At 49.2% G+C, this 20278-nt stretch overlaps 1 protein-coding gene across 1 annotated transcript; it reads right to left on the bottom strand.

Moving 5' to 3' along the window:
• Nucleotides 1–7358: 7358 nt before the first annotated feature.
• NMRAL1 (NmrA like redox sensor 1) lies at nt 7359–17950 on the bottom strand. Its single transcript, XM_075566319.1, has 5 exons — nt 17790–17950; nt 12210–12448; nt 11049–11298; nt 9446–9636; nt 7359–7894 (listed from the first exon to the last, which is right to left on the bottom strand). Exons 1-5 carry the CDS (start codon nt 17827–17829, stop codon nt 7715–7717), a joined length of 900 nt encoding a protein of 299 aa, XP_075422434.1. The 5' UTR covers nt 17830–17950; the 3' UTR covers nt 7359–7714.
• Between the last annotated feature and the right edge of the window lie 2328 nt (nt 17951–20278).

The raw sequence follows: 20278 nt of genomic DNA, 5'->3' as shown, positions 1-20278 counted from the left end.
TCTCTGAGTGCGTGCTGAGGTGCGGCGTGAGTCCCAGGTACATAAAATAGCGGGAATCAACCACAACATGGTAGAGCTCTGTAATACAGAGTAGCTCACTGAGTATATAGCAGTGGTGCACTGTCCGTGGGCCACTGGAACATTTGTGGGGGTAGCCAAAACAGGGTGAACTCTCTGGGTCCTGCTTCTCAATGGGACCCCCTCGGCGTTCATCTTCTGTCTGAAACTACAGGAACTAACTTACGGCAGCCCGCAGCTCTCTGTGCGGTCTTTTCCCCCGGCAGCCCGCGGCTCTCTGTGCGGTCTCTCCCCCCGGCAGCCCGCGGCTCTCTGTGCGGTCTCTCTCCCCGCAGCTCTCTGTGCTGTCTCTCCCCCCGGCAGCCCGCGGCTCTCTGTGCGGTCTCTCCCCGCAGCTCTCTGTGCTGTCTCTCCCCCCGGCAGCCCGCGGCTCTCTGTGCGGTCTCTCCCCCCGGCAGCCCGCGGCTCTCTGTGCGGTCTCTCCCCCCGGCAGCCCGCGGCTCTCTGTGCGGTCTCTCCCCCCGGCAGCCCACGGCTCTCTGTGCGGTCTCTCCTTCCGGCAGCCCGCGGCTGTCTGTGCGGTCTCTCTCCCCGCGGCTCTCTGTGCAGTCTCTCCCCCCGGCAGCCCGCGGCTCTCTGTGCGGTCTCTCCCCGCAGCTCTCTGTGCGGTCTCTCCCCCCGGCAGCCCGCGGCTCTCTGTGCGGTCTCTCCCCCCGGCAGCCTGCGGCTCTCTGTGCGGTCTCTCCTTCCGGCAGCCCGCGGCTCTCTGTGCGGTCTCTCTCCCCGCGGCTCTCTGTGCGGTCTCTCCCCCCGGCAGCCCGCGGCTCTCTGTGCGGTCTCTCCCCGCAGCTCTCTGTGCGGTCTCTCCCCCCGGCAGCCCGCGGCTCTCTGTGCGGTCTCTCCCCGCGGCTCTCTGTGCGGTCTCTTCCCCCGGCAGCCCGCGGCTCTCTGTGCGGTCTCTCCTTCCAGCAGCCTGCGGCTGTCTGTGCGGCCTCTCCCCCCGGCAGCCTGCGGCTGTCTGTGCGGTCTCTCCCCCCCGGCAGCCCGCGGCTCTCTGTGCGGTCTCTCCCCCCACGGCAGCCCGCGGCTCTCTGTGCGGTCTCTCCCCCCACGGCAGCCCGCGGCTCTCTGTGCGGTCTCTCCCCCCGGCAGCCCGCGGCTCTCTGTGCGGTCTCTCTCCCCCCGGCAGCCCGCGGCTCTCTGTGCGGTCTCTCTCCCCCCGGCAGCCTGCGGCTCTCTGTGCGGTCTCTCTTCTCCCCCCGCCCCCGGCAGCCTGCAGTTCTGTGCGGTCTCCCCGCGGCTCTCTGTGCGGTCTCCCCAGGCAGCCCGCGGCTCTCTGTGCGGTCTCTCTCTGTGTGGTCTCTCTCCCCGCGGCTCTCTGTGCGGTCTCTCTCCCCCCCCCCGGCAGCCCGCGTCTCTGTGCGGTCTCTCTCCCCGCGGCTCTGTGTGCGGTCTCTCTTCCCCCCCTTGGCAGCCCGCGGCTCTGTGTGCGGTCTCTCTCCCCGCGGCTCTGTGTGCAGTCTCTCTCCCCGCGGTTCTCTGTGCGGTCTCTCCCCCCGCGGTTCTCTGTGCGGTCTCTCCCCCCGCGGTTCTCTGTGCGGTCTCCCCCCCCCCCCCGCGGTTCTCTGTGCGGTCTCTCCCCCCGCGGTTCTCTGTGCGGTCTCTCCCCCCGCGGTTCTCTGTGCGGTCTCTCTCCCCGCGGTTCTCTGTGCGGTCTCTCTCCCCGCGGTTCTCTGTGCGGTCTCCTTCCGGCAGCCCGCGGCTCTGTGCGGTCTCTCTCCCCCCGGCAGCCCGCGTCTCTCTGTGCGGTCTCTCTCCCTCCAGCCGCCTTGATATTCCCGTATTCCGGCGTCATCCAGGCTGCCGGCGAGGGAGAGACACAGGCTGCTGCCGTAGTGCAAGTTAGTTTGTGTAGTTTTGGCGAGATTAATGCTGCTGGGGTCTCACTCAGAAGCAGGGACCCCTATAATGTTTTTGGGGGCGCTCATGTAGTGGACATTTAAATGTAGGGCTCGCAGCTATAAAAAAAAATGCACAAAACTGGTGTATATAGTACACAATAGAAGTACCGATTGGTGTTTTCTAATGAAAACACTGGAAGATTGTTCCAAATCGCTTCAGAAAGATGGAGCAGAACACCACTCCGGTGTAACTCTAGGGTTACTAGAGACACGTGGTATATGGCATTAGCCAGAGTTTTTTTTCTTTTTTTTTTCTGCAAAATAAGCCTTTGGGTGGTTTTGTATATGACGCATCCCATTCTCTCGCACGGCGTTCTTATGCACGAACCTACCTTACACGGCGTAAGGAAACGGACGCCAGTTGTAAGAACACGGTGATGGACATGCTAACATACGCCGCTAGTGACTTTGGGTGACATTTGATTTTTTTTGGACACTGCACTCGTTCCGTTTTTTTGTTCTTATGCATTGATCCCTAATACTTGTCTGTGGATTATTTTATTTAACCCATTTAATTATGGCGCGGCCGCTAGTCAATATTGGTCTTGGGAGGGATTTCACCTTTATTGCTTGGTGCCAATTATGGTTTGAATGGGGGCTGTAGCCCCCCCTCCCCTCCCCCTCTTCACATTCTTAACCCTTTGAGTGCCTCGTGGCATACCCTGAAGGGCAGAACGACCGGCACCCTAGGGGCCCTGTGGTGTTGTACGGGGTGCAAGGGCTAGTGTTTTTTTTACGGGGGTGATGGAGCGGAGAACTAGGATCTGAACAGAAGTGGAGTCAAACTTCCGTTCACATCCTGGGGGCTTTCACACCACCAAGGTTGAGGTCCAGAAGATCTGTGGCACTCGGGTGCCAAGGCCCTCAAAGGGTGACGGTTATCTCTGTAATGTCCCAGCTCCTTCAAAGCTTTGGAAAAGTTAAAGTGGCCCCCAACGCAGTTCACCTCGGCAAGTCTGCCATGTTGAGTTCTGTTTGCTACCCGCCAACTGACGGGGGAGTTAGTCTCCAGTGTAGATGGTTTAATCATAGGCTGTTGGAAGGATAGTCCTGTTCAGTGCTGTTTTTTATATGACCGCATGTTACTTTTGCTGCTACGACCCTTTCCTGGTGGAAGGAAACGCTCTGCTGGTCCTCCCAGGAGCGAAGGAAGGAATCCGATCACCTGCAACAACACGACAGCCTGGGAATGGTTTTTCTACTCTACGCAACCCGTAACACGTTTTTTTTTTTTTTTGGGGAGGGGGTGGGGGAGGAAGGAGGGTGTATCCCTCGCCGCAGGGAGGGGACTTGTGGCGAAGGGGTAAGGGGGGGTTCCCTTGTACTGTGAAAAAGTTTTATTAGTAACTTTCATTAAACCACAACTGATATTGATATGTTCGTGTGTGTGTGTGTGTGTGTGTGTGTGTGTGTGTGTGTGTTAGTTATGGAGTGGGTGGAAGACCCTTGCCAAGGTATAAAAACTAGTGGTTGGAGGGATTGAGATTCATTACAGACGTCTGCTTCTTGATACAGCACATACTGTCAGCTTTTTGCTGCTGCTGCTGCTGCTGCTCCTAAAAAAAACTTGGTGACTGAAGAGAGGTTTATGCTGTTCCACAAGAAGCAGAAATCAGAGATTAGCAACCGCAAGAGTGCTGAATGCTGCAATGTCCTCAATTACAGAGTGTCAAGAAGGGCTGTCCCCCAAGAAAATAAAAATGTCCTTAGAATTTTATTTTGACTAATTTTTACAAAATTTGTGGCTAGCCTAGTGGTTTTTTTGTTTTGTTTTTTTAAAACTTTTTTTTTTTTTAAATTAAGGGACTCTTATTATATAGTGAAATTCTGTGAACCCCAACCCTCTCTAATAGCGCGTCTGAGAACAGGTGCATTGTAAGAAACCCCAACCCTCTCTAATAGCGCGTCTGAGAACAGATGCATTGTAAGGAACCCCAACGCTCTCTAATAGCGCGTCTGAGAACAGGTGCATTGTAAGAAACCCCAGCCCTCTCTAATAGCGTGTCTGAGATCAGATGCATTGTACCAAATACAGAAGAATTTACCATTTTCAAATTACTTAAATGGCAGGGGGAACCCTTCAGGGATGTCTGGGGAACCCAAGCGCTCCTAGAAACCCCTGTTGAAAATCATTGGTCTAGCCAGAGGAATAAAGGCATGTCTGTGTGTAAGTAAATGTAATTATTCTTCATTTTGGCCTTTTACACAATGGCATACATTTCTAATTTAATACGTGTTACATAATTATGTATGTATGATTTTATATAGCACCAAACATGTACCCAGTGCTTTACAACAGAGTATAAGATAAATACGTTACAATGGGAATAAGTGCAACAGGTAAATGATAACACAAGGCACAAGTGACACTGCCCCCAGAGAGCGTACAATCGAAGTGTTATGGTGGGAGGCGTGCAAACCCATGAGTAGAAGTGCAGACGGGAGGTCAAGTTCATCTGGAGTTATTAGATGCATAGAGCATTTAATTTAGCTTCTTTTTAAGAGGGGGATTTTCATCTGGGCTTTGAATGTGGAAAGTGAATGTGCTTGATGAATATTGGGTGGAAGAACGTTTCCCAGGTAGGGAGAGAGATGAGTGAAAATGCTTTGACGGGAGTGTGCTGTAGAGGCAAAAGGTGCAAAAATGAGCCAACCTTGGCTTGAGCATAAGAGATGAGTAGGGGTGTGGGGGATAGATATGAGTTGAGATATATGGAGGTGCAGAGATTTGAAACAAAGGGGGAGAATGTTCTAGTTTTGTATGAAAATAAATAGGAAGCCAGCGCAAAGTTCTGGTCAGAAGCAGATACGAGTCTAGAAGAGCAGGACATGATTCTGGCAGCAGCATTTTGAAAGGGCTGTAGAGAGAGGTGTGAGGCTGGGAGGCCAGATAAAAGAATGTTACAGAAATCAATGTGGGAGAGAACGAGGGCATGCAGTAGTATGGCAGTGGAACATTGGAAGGGGCGTGTCTGAGCAATGTAGCAAAGGAAGAAGCAGGATTTAGTAACCGTTTGTGTGGGTAGACGAATGTAACCCCCTAAGCAGCGTACTTGGGATTTTGAGTGTATGGTGGTGTTATTGACTGTAATGGAGAAGGGAACAATGAGACCGGGTTTGGGAGGCAATATGAGAAGCTCTGTCCCGGCAAGCTTGAGGCGATGAAGGGCCATCCGGGCAGAGATTTCCGACAGGCATTCTGTAATTTTTGGCTAACCAGCAGGTGTAAGGTCAAGTATACAGTAGATAAATATAGTTCTGTGTCCTCAGCATAGAGATGTTGGGTGAATCCAAAGCATTCAATGAGGTCACCTAGCGAAATTGTATGTAGAGCGAGTAAGGGGCCTTGAGGTACACCTACAGCAAGTTCCATAGAGGTTGAGGAGTTGGCATAAGAGACATTGAAGGAACCATGAGCGAGGTGGGAGGAAAACCAGGAGAGAGCAGCGCCACGGACTCCAAGAGGGAAGAATGTGTAGGAGAAGGTGGTGGTCATGTGAGATCTGGTCTGCTACTAGTGTCTGTGATGTAAGATGGTGCATACCTGTGAGGTAACAGGACGGCTGAGCACTTCCGCGATGGTGTGTGGGGATTATCAGGACAGGTTTAAAGGGTACCTTTGTTCATGGTTGCAGCGCCTCCAGTCAGTGTGGATACTCTGGGATAGTAGGGTGGTCCAGACTGACACCTTTCTTTAGCCCAAGACAGTGAATCACACTTACATATGGTTCCATGGTATTTATTGCATTGGATAAGATCTTACAGCAGGTACATCCCTTTTCTTGCTTCCCCTTAGGTCACTTCAAGGCTTGAGGCCCATCCAAGTTTCCTCTTGCATCACCTTATGGGAGCAGGGCAGTTGTTGCTCACTCCACAGGGGGAGGAAAGAGACACACCCATTTTTCAGAGAGTTTATATACCCTGGGGTTGGGCTTGTAATCCTGTCCCATAACAGGGCAGGTCTGATACTGACAGGTGTCACACCTGCACATGTCACCCAGCCCCCAGGGTGACACTGGCTGTTGCCAGGCCCGCCCTTGGATGCACTTACTGCATCCAAGGCTGCAATATCAACCAGGCCCACAGAGGAATCAACCCTTCCAGTGCCTGACCATAGAAGGACTTATACTGTTAGGGACCAGAGGAAAAAGGTTGCGGCCGGAGGCTAGGCTACATACAGATGAGAGGGTTGGCAGTCAAGAGCAAGTGGGGGATGTGTGCAGGGGCCAGGCTTTGGAGCAATGTCTCCAACTGCCAAAAGGAGGAATAGGGACAGGAGGTGAGAGGAAGACTTGTAGGAGAATATGCTCTTAAGAGGAGAGGATGTAGGTGGCAGAAGTAAGGACAAGAAGCAGTGGAGTTTTTGTGAAAATAAGGGTATAGGGAAGGTATGTGTTGTGTCTGTGCTTAAAGAAAGAATATTATTGCGCAAATATGTTGCCCCAAACAGAAGGAAAATAGGGTTGAGCGTATTGGAAGATGGAATAGTCGGGAAAGCAGGTGTGATTGAGACGATAGCCCACCGAATGCTGCCCAGAGATGTCCTCATATAGATAAAGTTAATGCAGGATCCAGGCAGACTGAAGTCCACCTCCTGTATCACTCCAGCCACACTTGGTGTTCATATTTTACAGTGGATCTTATGTGGGATGCCTATCTCTGCTATGCTTTCCCAACGAAGTTCAAACTTATACTGGATCACATGACCTTCCATAAAACAGACCGAATTGCTAGTTTACAGGCTGGACAATTGGCTGGTGAAAAATTTAAGGTAAAGCGGACTAAACTCTAACATACTAAATAAACTGTTCAGGAAAGTGGGGATACATCAGCCCAGCGGGGTTAGCATGATTCAATTGAATTTTAATGTTTTACATTAAATTAAGGTTATCACTTTTTATACACCCTGTAAAATCCACAATAACCAAACTCAATTTGAGTACATTTCAATACATTTTAAAAAGTTAGGACACGGTTTAAAAAAAAAAAAATATATAAAAAATGCTAACGTTTCCAATTAAGAAAATAAGCGCAATAATTCCGTGCCCTTTTTTATTATAGAAACTTCTGTACCACATTTTGCTTCTGTGTCCGTCGCATAAAGGATAACTGCCTCTACTCAGTTGTAAGACAAGATTGTGGCTCGTTCTGGGTGTAAAAGATGAGTTTTCCACATTCTGGTCAGTTACAAAAGTGGTCAAGATATAGGCAAAAAATTGTCAATGGTGCTGCCTCGGAGGAACTAGAAGAAACTAAAACACCTCTTTTTTTTGTAATGTGACTGTCCAAAAATAAATAACGTCTGTCTGATTCTGAACCTGCTGTACCAAACCTTTATGGTTACTTTGACAATGTGACATGAAACAAATAAACACTATATTCCTTGTAAATTGTTTATTGGTACGAAAAGAACAGTAGAAATGAGCAGTTCTGGGTTTTGATGCAGCACAGTTATGTTTGATGAAAGGTTACACCCCCCCCCCCCCCCCCCGTCACACTCCTATGACTTATAACAAAGTTTAAAAATATGATACAGTATATGTTATGAGTTTGCTCAAGTTTAACAGCATTTCGGAGAACATTAAGCAATATTTTCAGCAGGTTCAGAGAACGTTACTTCACATCAAAAAGGAAAATGAGTGCGAGGTTTTATTTAGAAACTTGGAATGATGACAAATCTTCAAGAAAATACGCACGGAGAGAAAACCGTGCCGAGAAGTTCCTCTTAAAAAGAGTTACAAGTCCTTAAATGCATCTTTGTTCTGTTCCATCCACTGTTGGAACTTCTTGGCTTTGGGGTTGAGTTTGAGGGTGAGCTCGACGTCCCGGTCCGGCTTCATTCCGTAGAATCGGAACATGTCGGCCAGCTCCCCTGCTCCTGGGAAGCCCAGTTTCTGGTACACATCTGGAGACATCTGTGGATGAGACGGCATGGTAACAGCTTGGATCAGAATATCCTTAATATACAGAACTTTCACCAGCCACAAGGGAAAGGGATCTTTACAGTAAGTTAAGCAGTTGCAGTGTGGAATTCATTACCCATGGAGACTGTGATGGCAGATACAATAGATACCTTCAAAAAAAAGGTTGGACATCTTTTTAGAAAGGAAAGGTATACAGGGATATACCAAATAAGTAAACATGGGAAGGATGTTGATCAGGGAGTAATCTGATTGCCAATTCTTGAAGTCGGGAAGGAATTTATTTTTCCCCTTATGAGATATCATTAGATCAGCGGTGCGCAAACTGAGGGGCGCGACCCCCATGGAGGGTGCGAGACTGACTGCAGGGAGCGCGGGGTTTACAGAGGCCCGTGCGCTTCCCGAAGGCACTTAAATTAAGTGCCGGGGGAGCTGCAGGGCCTCTGTGAACCTAACTTACCTTGGCTCAGGCGGCTTCTCACACGCGACGCCATGGCAACGCGGCGTCACGTTGCTATGGCGTCATGACGCCTGGAGCGGGGGTGAGAGGGGGCACGGAGGTGAGGGGACTGCCGGCAGAAGGGCGCAGGGAAAAAAGTTTGCGCCCACCTGCATTAGATGATATTCCACTGGGGTTTTTGTTTCCCTTCCTCTGGATCAATATACTGTAAGTACGGATATAGGATAAAGTATCTGTCATCTAAATTTAGCATAGGTTGAACTTGATGGACGTACGTCTTCTTTCAACCTTGTCTATATAACTATGTAATTTAAACCGGGGGATCTCTGGTTCGGGAGCTATTGCTCTCACGTTTGCAGATCGTGAGCACGAACAGGAGCCAATCAACACAGCAACTGTTATCTTTGCTAAATAGTTTGCCAACAAAGAATGGCCCAGCGGCCTTATAGAAGGTTCTTTATATCTGGAGACTAAATAAATGTTTTGCACCCTGGTTTAAAAATGGTAGCATGTCTATGGAGACTTGGAGAATCTTGTGAATACATGGAGTTACGGTGGCAGTACTAGGAATAAATAATAATAATAATAAATAATGTGTGTGTGTGAGTTCCAATCTCAGACCAGCCCATGTGATATATAGCATCGTTTGCTGTCAAATCCCTGAATATGATACAGATGTTGGAAGGGAGATTTTCTGAAACAAAGCTCTCCTATAATAATAATTTTTTTATATACCGCTGACAGTGTGCTTTATGCTGTGCTAGAATTCTGTGCCTTGTGCTGAATAATAATAATATAATAATAATTGCATGTCCTTGTATAGCGCTGCTAGTTTTACGCTTAGCACTTTAAAGAGACATTTTGCAGGCACAGGGTCCTTGCCCCGTGGAGCTTACAATCTATGTTTTTGGTGCCTGAGGCACAGGAGTTTACAATCTAATTTTCCTGAGGCACAGGGACATAGTGACTTGGTTACAAGGAGAGCGGATAGGGATTTGAAGAGCATTCACCCACTTCAAAAGGCGGTGACATTACCACTTTGGCTACTCCTTCACCAGTGATGTTTCAGGATCCCTCGTGCTCACCTTTGCATCTTTGATGGTTTTCCCGCTACATTTAGACATGATCGCTGCATATTGCTCCACTGTTAACTTCTCCGTGCTGAGCCCGATGTTCTTTCCTGTGTATTGTGACGGGGACTTCAGGATGCTGACAACTATGTGACCTAGATCTGCCACCGACATCCCATCCAAGAGGACGTCACCCATGGGAATGGCTAGGAAGAGACATAAATCGATCAATGAGTGCTCCATTCCTCCCCTAGAATCGAAACCCACTGAACATTAGGAAAAGGAGCTCTCTGATTGGCCCTGGTTGTTGTCATGGATACACTAAGCCCATCCCTTCAATCAGCTATCAGTCCAGCTCTTTAGACTGTTCCATTTCAATTCATTGGGAAGCCCAGCTAACATTTCAAAAGTCTTTACTACCCCACCTTGCCCTTATTAGAAGACCAATAGAGATAACTAAAGGGGGAGAGAGGGCTTTGCCTGTGAAACTCTTGTTGAACTCGCAGTGATATCACACAGAAGGGAGCAGCCAGAGACAAACAAACCTCCCAAGTCTCAGCTCCCTATGTATACAAACCAACTTTAAAATATGATTTAAAAATACTTCAGTGTCAGATTTGGGTAAAAATAAGTCAAATCGCCCAGATGTGACACCTTAACACCCAACGCGTTTCGTGACTAACCACGGATCACTTGTTCAGGGGTTCTAGATTAGAAGTAACATGTGGTTAGTCACGTGTAGGATTAATCACATATACATAGCAGCAGAGAGACCGCTGAGTGCTGGAGAGCTCAGAGCTCAAGGAGGGTCGTATTTCCCCCTTCCCTCTCCATAGACTTCTAGTGGGATTGTTACCAACACTAAGGAATCGCACACAAGAGATTCCCAGTTTGTGTAACCAACTCTTATTTCTTTTTTAATCATTCCACTTTTGTTGTTTCTATAATTAAATCGACACCTGATTCACCCAGCCTTCTTCATTGCTCCAAGTGAGGGCACTCCAATCAGGGAGAAACTCCTGCAGAAGAGCTACCCAAGGGGAATACCATCTATAATCACACACTTTTATTAAGGACTCTCAATGTGCGTATCCATCTTTATTCACATCCATCCTACATTGAAGAACACAGAGGCTGTGCGATGCATAAGACTCAAGACAGGCAGAGTGTGAGTGTAAACTCTATACGAGTACCAGCAAACTGTGCTTTAACCTTTACCTGACCATTTCACACTATACGTTATGTTCTTCTTGTTCCCACATATCCTCTGGAACACCCAGCCCCCAAAAAAGCCTACACCAAATAATGTTCTGAATTGGGTTTCTGAGAGAACCCAGGTTCTTTAGACTGCAGGGCATTTTTTTGTTACTATCAAGACACATTTCTTCGGACATTTTAGTGGGATTGACCCCTTAAATATGTCACTGTAATTAGTGCACTTTGGTCCTAGCATGCACCCCTTTAATAGCAATGTTACATTTGGACCTGGTTCCTCTCACTATTAGTGATAATGATGGCCATTTAACATCCTCCATCCATACTGGCCTTTGGTTATTTCTTCTTGAATGCCTTACACAGGCACAGAAATCGCATCAGTCCTCCCCCCCAAGCCACCTACCCAGAGTGTACGTCTCGCCATCCTTCACCTTCTGGGGCTTGAAGAATGTCAGAAGGTTCTCGTAGTAGCTGGGGAGCCGGACGCTGGTCATGGGGACACCAATGGTTCGGAAGTATTCCTCCACCTCTCCTTTGCCGTCAAAGTGAAGCACCTCCAGCTTACCGTCCGTCAGCTTCTTCACGTTCTCCAAACCGCTGTACACCACGTGCTTCAGACCAAGACGCTTGGCCAGATCCGCAATGAGTTTGCCCTACGACACAGGAAAGTCTTTATCAGGAGGTATCTACACAGCCCGTTGGCAACTGAGTCCATGGGACTCCCTGACTATTACTTGTCTGCTTTCTCATACCAGTTCCACAATGCAGTGACCGAGCTCAAACTGATGAGTCCAAAAGAACGTAATACTTATATCTGACAAGGTCCCACAACTCAGTTCTTCTTTGTCCCAGGGTGAGCTGTACAAGCTGTTTAACGCAGCCAGCAATATATATACAGTGTATATATATTAATATACTATATACACATACATATACATATTGTAGCACTACCCATGAACATGTGAGGCTGCAAGTAAACCAGTGACATGAATTTTGGACGAACGTTTTTTAATTAGTAGAATTTAATAGTGATTAAGTACCTGTAATAATTTCTCGTCTTTAAAGTAAATTAGAAGACTTCTGGAGGTGGAAATGGGACAAACAAATGTGAGATGGGAGAGCATCATGCATTTCGGGGTGAAAATTTGGGGAATTAGACCATTTTCCTGGAAAATCCTTAGGAAGAGCTTTCTATCAATCTAAAACATGAGCGGGAGCGAAAAGCTTGTAGAAGATACAGTAGAAAGACGGACGGAGACAGTCTGTCATGGTATCTTTTGTGGTGTTTGGAGTGGGATTTAAAGACTGAAATAGAGCATCTCAGTAATGATCTTTTGTATAACTTGTTCTATTCTTGGTTTATGGCAACAGTGGGAATATCAGATGATATCGTATATAATATCAGCAACCTCCTCTGAATTAGTGTATTATCTGTGTGTGTGGATGCGGTGGGATTGCAGATATTTTCTCACACTGAGGACCTCCTCTGTGGACCCGTCATAGTTGGTGTTACCGGTGGGATTATACATCTCTTTGAAGCCCCTGACCTGAGCCCAGTCGTTACCTGTTTGATCTCCTTGTCTTTGTTGAAATATTCCCAGAAGTTGGTGACCACAAATGCCCCATAAGCTCCGCTCAGCACTGACTCCAGGCTTTTCTCATTATCCAGATCTGCAGGCACGACCTCGGCTCCGGCTTGTTGAAGCTTGAGCGCTGCTGCCTTCTTGGGATCCCGAGTCACGGCTCTGACAGCAAAGGTGGAGTCCTCCAGGAGAGCGGCTGCTACTGAGCCCCCTTGTGCTCCTGTGAGAGAGAGAGAGAGATCGGATGAGAGAGAGATGAGAGGGGGTGAGGAGAGAGAGAGATAATGGGAGAGAGACAATGGGAGAGTGATCGAATGAGAGAGAATAGGACAGAGAAAGAAAATACAGGAGAGAGAATTAGAGAGAAACGTGCAAGAGAGAGAGGGTGAAAGAATGAGAGAAAGAAAATACAAGAGAGAGAATGAGAGTGTGAGGGAATGGAGTGTGAGAGAAAGAGTGAGAGTGAGAGAGAGAGCATGAGATTGTGAGAGGGCGAATGAGAGCTTGAGCGAATGAAAATACAAGAGAGAATGAGTGTGACAGAGAGTGAGAGTGTGAAAGAGAATGAGAGAAAGAAAATACAAGAGAGAGGATGAGTATGACAGAGAGTGAGAGTGTGAAAGAGAATGAGAGAAAGAAAATACAAGAGAGAGGATGAGTGTGACAGAGAGTGAGAGTGTGAAAGAGAGAGGGAGAGAATGAGAGAGAGAAAATACAAGAGCTGGAGAATGAGTGTGACAGTGAGTGAGAGTGTGAAAGTGAGAGAGAATGAGAGAGAGAAAATACAAGAGCTGGAGAATGAGTGTGACAGTGAGTGAGAGTGTGAAAGTGAGAGAGAATGAGAGAGAGAAAATACAAGAGCTGGAGAATGAGTGTGACAGTGAGTGAGAGTGTGAAAGTGAGAGAGAGAAAATACAAGAGCTGGAGAATGAGTGTGACAGTGAGTGAGAGTGTGAAAGTGAGAGAGAATGAGAGAGAGAAAATACAAGAGCTGGAGAATGAGTGTGACAGTGAGTGAGAGTGTGAAAGTGAGAGAGAATGAGAGAGAGAAAATACAAGAGCTGGAGAATGAGTGTGAGAGACAGAGAAAGTGATGGAAGAGGAACGAGAGAGAGGATAGAAGACAACGGAATGAAAAATACATAGTATAAGGGATGCATTAAAAAAAAAAGGCTAGGAAAGGAAGCAAAGGAAATGATCGAGAGAGTATGCAGAATATTAAATATATATCAGCCACGGCACTACAACGTCACTACTGTCAGAGGGGAGATTAAGGGGAACAAAGTATCACATTCAGGAGCTTGCAATCTATGGAAACAGAAGGGACAGTATATTTGGCACCTGTCACTAGGCCCTGGAGGGGTTCTCCTTGTTTCTGGTATTACAGAAGCTGTCAGGTGGCTAGTGTGACCCGTTCAGTACCAGCGCATCAAGTCCCGGAGCATGCAGCCGCACGATACATTCACCGTAATCCCCTCCCCCCGAAGCAAAGTCTCCACCGCTGTGTGGGATTGGACATTTCATCTCACGTGTCACTGCGAGCAAATCTCTGCCGGCGTTTTGGCCGCCGAGGAACCCTTCGCCGCAGCCGCTCCGCTGCTGGACATTCAGCCGCTGGCCGATTTGCCAATAAGGTAAATTCATTTAAGGGTTCGTTTAGCGGTTAGGGTAGGGGGTGACGGATAGGGGTTTTAGGGTAAGGAGTTAGGTTTTAAGGAAGGGGATTAGGGTAAGGGGTAAAGGATTTTAAGGAAGGGGATTAGGGTAAGGGGTAAAGGTTTTTAAGGAAGGGGATTACGATAAAGGTTTTTAAGGTAGGGGTTTAGGATAAGGCGTTAAGGTTTATGGTAGGGGGTAACGTTGGCATTCTGGGTTAAGATTAAGTTTTTTTAGGGTCAGGGGTAAAATTAGGGATGTAACTTGGCGGAGACGCAGTCGGCGGAGAGATGTCTCTGTGGCGAGGTGAGTGGCGGCTAAATGCCGGCGGCGACCAAATCTCCTAGACTGCTCCTAAGCGCTCCATTCAGTATCCAAGGGGTTAATATACCTTTCCCCGGCTCAACATTGGTTAAACAGATGAAGTAATCGTAACACGCGTGAGGCCAGGAGAACGCGCGCGGGTAAGGAGTACACTAAAAGACACTTCGGCCCGCTAAGAAAACACCAGGAGGGGGGAAAGGTGCCGCAGAAACCGCCCTCCGCGCAGCGTTATGTGTCAGCGCCTGCAGTGATGTATGACCCGGCCGACATTCGCTTCGCCCGTTTCACTAGGACGCAAAACAATAATGCGCTTTGACACTAAAAGAAACCAGCACTCACTGACCAGGGGTTTCTTACCCACTGTGGGATTATGCTGCAATGTTTCTCCCTGCCGCCCTGCTAGTGTTACAATCCCTCCTCGCCCCCCTGCACACTGCTGATGGATGGTCCTACACGCTCCCCGCGTATCGCAGGCTGAGTCCCCGGGGGCCGCGGCTGCGCGATGCGCGACGGCCTTTGCCAAAAAGACGAGATTTTTGTCTTTTGGGGCGGCGGCCGAGCTGTGGCCACGCCTTGGCCACGGTTCAGCCAATGAGGGCGAACCAGCCGCGTGACGTCATGGCCACGCCCCCGCCCTCCTTTTCACCACAGACCACAGGTCGCGGCTGAAACTGGTGCACACGCCCCTGGGCGCTCCGACGCGCGCACGCAGTGACGGGGGCCGACGCCTGACTGTCCCTTTCATTCGTTGCCCTGTCTGTGTATTTGCTACCCCTTCAGCCCGTCGTTCTCTACCCCATCTGCCTGAGATTGCCATCTTGGTTTTTATATCTGTATTAAACTGCTTGTTAAATAACTTATGGTGTGTAAAAGAAAAGTGACACAACCCTCCTGCGCACAGCGCACAGCGAGTACAAATCTCACGCGTGAGCACATTCACACGTCTTAGGCATGTCTGCAACCCTGCCCTTCCCCATTATCTCGTGCTTCCACTGCAGCTAGGGATTCTGGGTAAAGACAGGCAAATGAGCACTCACCTTTTGCATCAAATCCATATTAACACGGATCCCTATAAGCGTAACGCCTGGCGCAGTACACGGCTTTCCAGCGCGGCCGGGGCTAATGAAGCGCAGAGCCGGTAACCCCGACTCACATTATAATTATTTGTTCCCGCGGCACAGGAACATCAGTCGTGTGCCCGTAGTCTATTTATTTTAATCACCATTACTTTAGCTATTATTATCATTAAAGATTACTTTGACTTAATTAACCGTTCAGTTCTGGGAGTAGGAGTGCTCTCAGTTGGGTTCCTTTTCTTCTCCGCTTATTGCAATTAACTTACCCGTCAGCACCCCTCCCTTCACCCCTCTGATTTATTTCCGCTGCAGCGGGGCATCGTCGTTGCTGTCACAGGCCTCCCCGCAGACAGGTATTCCTGCCCCGAGGGCTCCCGGCAATGCGAGGCGGGTTATGCCGGCTTTGCAACGTGAGGCAGGGATAGGCTCCAGCCACACATTCCTCGTTAGAACGGACAAGAAGCCAAAAGCGACGCGTGGCGAGTGCTCAATCGCAGCTGCAGTGGAAGCGCGGTGTGCTCGGAGATAATGGGGGCACGCCGTGAAACGGCGGACTCGCCGCGACATCCGGAGCTGATTAGCGCCTTTTTAAGTGTGTGTTTTTAGACTTGTTTTGCTGCTATTAAACTGTATATATACCCGACTTTGCGGCTCTGCCCATTTTCCTTGTCGGGATCACGGGACCAGACGTTAGACACTCGCCACCAGAGCGTCCGGTCCAATTGGGGGAGCGAATGAGAGGGGGGTTCCCATCTCTGACCCTAAAGACACTGTTGACGTGAAGCGGCTCACACACGGCCGAGTGAGTACATACTATATATTTATTTATTGCCACTTTCATGTATTACTGCTGTGAAGCGCTATGTACATTACTGGCGCTATATAAATAAAGACATGCAATACAATACAATGCTTTCCCACTTGTGTATACAGTATTACAGCTATTTCAACACACGTTTTGGGGGTTTTACCTCCACTAACACCGTTACCCATATATACTTTTGTATTTATCTCCACCTTTATATATCTCAACATTCATCTTGGATCACTTGCGCTGACTAGACACACCATATCCACACTGCCTTATGGGGATCAAGGGAGGGTCTTCTCCTGGTCAAGCAGCTGATAAGGGGCCAGTATTTATGATCTAATTTTCTATCATTGTTTATTTTGGTCCAATTACTCTTTAATCTGTTACTGGTATTGTTATCCGTGCGTACCATCTACAGGGAGCGCCCCGGTTACCTTGTACACAGATAATGGGGAATGGCAGCTTGCAGACCTGTGTGAGACTTGGGAAAGCTCCTGAAGTGGTATTTGTACGTGCTGTTAACCCCCTGGAATCTCTGTTAATCAGTATTGCCTGTGCCGAGGAAGAGAGAGAACTCTCGAAAGTGTGTCCTAAAAAATGGGGGGGGGGGGGGCTCAACTCCTCAAGCCTCCCAGCCCCTAACAGGTCAGGTTTTCAAGGTATCCCTGCTTCAGCACAGGTGCCTCAATCAGTCCCAGCTTCAGCACAGATGTCTCAATTAGTCCCTGCTTCAGCACAGGTGGCTCAATCAGTTCCAACTTCCGCAGCACAGGTGGCTCAATCACTCCCCCCCCCCCCCACCTCTTCTCTCTCCTGTTGGGGGGGCCTCACACTCCTTCCTCCGGCTCCCCCCTCCGGTTGGAAGTTGGATCTTTGCGCCGACAGGAGGGAGCGTGGGGCCCCCGAAGGTGCGGGGCCCAAGGTGGCTACTTTGCTCGCCTTGCCCTAAGGTCGGCCCTGCGTTATGTATATATGTGTGTGTATATATGTGTGTGTATATATGTGTGTGTATATATGTGTGTGTGTGTGTGTGTGTGTGTATATATGTGTGTGTGTGTGTGTGTGTGTGTGTGTGTGTGTGTATATGTATATGGAAAAAGAAAGAGACAGCGCGCTCTCCTACCGAAATATTGTACAGACAATTTAATAAAAAAGATAAAAATCCGCAAGCATTGCGCTCACAAACTGAGGTAAATAAGAAGCATGTCTGGGTGTAATACTCCAGCTCCGTCCCAGCTGTCCCGGCCCTCACAGGGTCCCTCGCGCTCCCATTCTCCGCCGCGATGTTTTGACCAAGGTCTGGACTTCCACATAACGCTCCGGCCACGGAGGAGCCCCATGTGAGTGCTGCCGACTGCCGGAGGACAAACCTTGGAGGCGTCCAAACACCGCGGCGGACAATTGGAGCACGAGGGGCCCTGTGAGAGCCGGGACAGCGGAGACGGAGCTTGAGTACAGACGTGTGTCTATATACACATCTTTGCTTTACAGGGCTACCTACAATGCATCTAATTGGTTAGTCATTCCCTATGCATGTCCCCAGAAAGTCCAACAATGCCCCCACGAGCTCCTAACCACAAAGGCGGTGATTAGGGACCATGTGAAATTGTGCCAGCAACACCATCCCTCTCTCTGCGGATCAACCCTTCGTCTCCCCGGCTGCCCTTTGACCCCTTCCTCTGTCGCCCGCTCACCTGTGGCTCCGAACACCACGATGACTTTCTTCCCGGCCATTGCAGATGAAGATGCTCAGGGATCACACACAGGCCTTCGGAGAGTCGAGGAACTGCAGTGTGGTCACAGGACGCCCTGGGAATAAACCAGACAGCAGAGAGGAGACAGCTTTTGTAACAGACAGCTGTGGGACTCCCTCCTCCCCCTCACCCTCACCCTGCCTGGGCGGAGGCCAGATCTGTCACCGTGACTCAGCACATTGGACAAACGAACCACACTCCCAAGTGTCCTAAGGCCAGATTGGAAGAGACCAGAAAATCAGCAATGGTATCACACGCCGTGGGCTGGCCGGCTCCCAGAAGAGTCAGGCGCCCTCACACCCCACATCTCAATGTCCAAGCTTGGGGGATTTACTGCTAATATAAGGCGCTGAAGTGTGATCATACGAGGGGGTTCGAAGTAGCACTGGCTGGTATATATACACACACCCAGAGTACCACTGCTTTTTATTTATCCAAGTCGCGAGCTCCGGAAGTCCGCCATCTTCCCTCTCCACAGCTCCTGCCCGCCTGCCCCATTGTTAAAGAAATGCAGTAGTTTCCCTGGGCAGCCATTTTTAAAGTCTCCACAAAATATAACTTGACATCAACATTTCTAGAATATGGAAAGCTTTAATGATTGCAACACGTGACCGGGATCAGAGAGTTGGGTGAACCTCTGTCCCAGAGTCAGCTCCTTGTGACCCCGGGGCGAATCCTTTTATCACCATGCCTCAGGCACCAAAATTAGATGGTAAGCTCCATGGGGCAGGAACTCACTGTGCCTGAAAACTCTGATGTACAGCAATAGCTGATCAAACAGAAGCAAGAGAGAGGCTACCAAAAGTAACTCAGCTGTGTACTGTACAGTGTGTCGCTAGCGACACGGAGAGTTTATTAGAGCAGAGCGCTGAACTCCAGTATCCTGGGCACCTGCAGGCTTGTGGCTTATGGCTTGATTCATTTCACCTTTATCCCATAACTGAAGAACCTGCAGATATTTATAGGGTTACGCAGAACTCAATGGATCCCAATAGAGTATCGCAGTCAGGCTTGTAAGTCCCATCTTCTGCTCTCCAAAACCTCATAAGATTCTCTAACCCCAAAAGATTGTACCGAGCCCTATAAGATTGGATACAGCCTTTCAAGATGGGCTCTGTACAATTATGGAATTCATTAGAGCAGTAGTTCCCAACTCCAGTTCTAAAGACCGCCCAACTGATCAGGTTTTAAGGATATCCCTGCTTCAGCACAGGTGGCTCAATCAGTGGCTCCAGTCATAATGAGTGAGCCACTAATTGAGCCACCTGTGCCGAAGCAGGGATATCCTGAAAACCTAACCTGTTGGTGGCCCTTGAGGACTGGAGTTTGCCATCCCTGCCCCATAGGATTTAACAGAACTCAATAAGGTCTATAACATTGTATGCACATGTAAGCCCCCTCCTAAAGGTTTACTAGAGGCTTGGAGTGTATCAGGCGCCACCCTGTGTGGCCATGGGATCATGATGTCACGGAGAGTATATAGAGAAGGGGAAAAAAATCGGGAAGGTCAGGTTCCCGGAGGAGAAGAGGAGAGGAGCTTCGGGGAGAGTAGATAGGGAAGTTCATGAAGTAATAACCCAGACCAAGCCCCCCTGCTTTATTGTGTTATAGATAGGGACGGGATCCCCGAAGAATAATGGAGCTCTGAATAGCTAAGGGATAGGAAAACGTCACGTCACAGAGGGCCTCATTTATTCGTGTCCCCAAGCACAGGGACCGCTCATACACTCATTGACAATGTTGTACTGTATTTTTATGGCAGGTATACATGAATAGGGGGCTTCCATTGGTGCCCACTCTTGACACTCGACTGGACGTACATTAGCTTAAGTTGCCCTTATAGTAATTGCGACGGCGACTGCCACGTCGCACAGCGCCGCCGCAAGTAAATGCAGTCTGTCAGGATGTCGGCGGATAAGCGCTAACTTCGGATCTGCATTAATATTCCTCACCAGTCTGTATGGAAGTGGCAATTCCCAAACAGGCCAAAGGTATCGGGACACGTGAGAAGGACCAACCAGGACTCCAGTATGGGTCTAGTGTAATCGGGGTAATACCTATGAGGATCCCGAAGCAACAAAGTGGGCCCGGGTCCCACACGTGATTAGAGCAACTAAGGCTGCGCTTATACTGTGGGCCACGGAGACGCGACCGCGTGCCATCAACCGTCGCAATAGCGATTCCTGCACGCTGGTGCAGGAGACAAGACGGTGACTGGGGGGCGTGGCAGAGGCGTGGCCGTGAGCGGTTCGCCCTCATTGGCTGAACCGCTCACGTGCCGATCGACCGACAAAGTAAATATCCTTTGATTACCGGCGATCGCGTCCGCTCCGTCGCTCTGCAGCACCGTAGCGGTTGCGCCCACTATGGGCACCCACGACAGACTGCATTTACTTGCGGCGGCGCTGTGCGACGTGGCAGTCGCCGTC

Source organism: Ascaphus truei, chromosome 11, assembly GCF_040206685.1.
Source record: "Ascaphus truei isolate aAscTru1 chromosome 11, aAscTru1.hap1, whole genome shotgun sequence".
Taxonomy (NCBI): Eukaryota; Metazoa; Chordata; class Amphibia; order Anura; family Ascaphidae; genus Ascaphus; species Ascaphus truei.
This window is presented reverse-complemented; position numbering and strand designations above follow the sequence as displayed.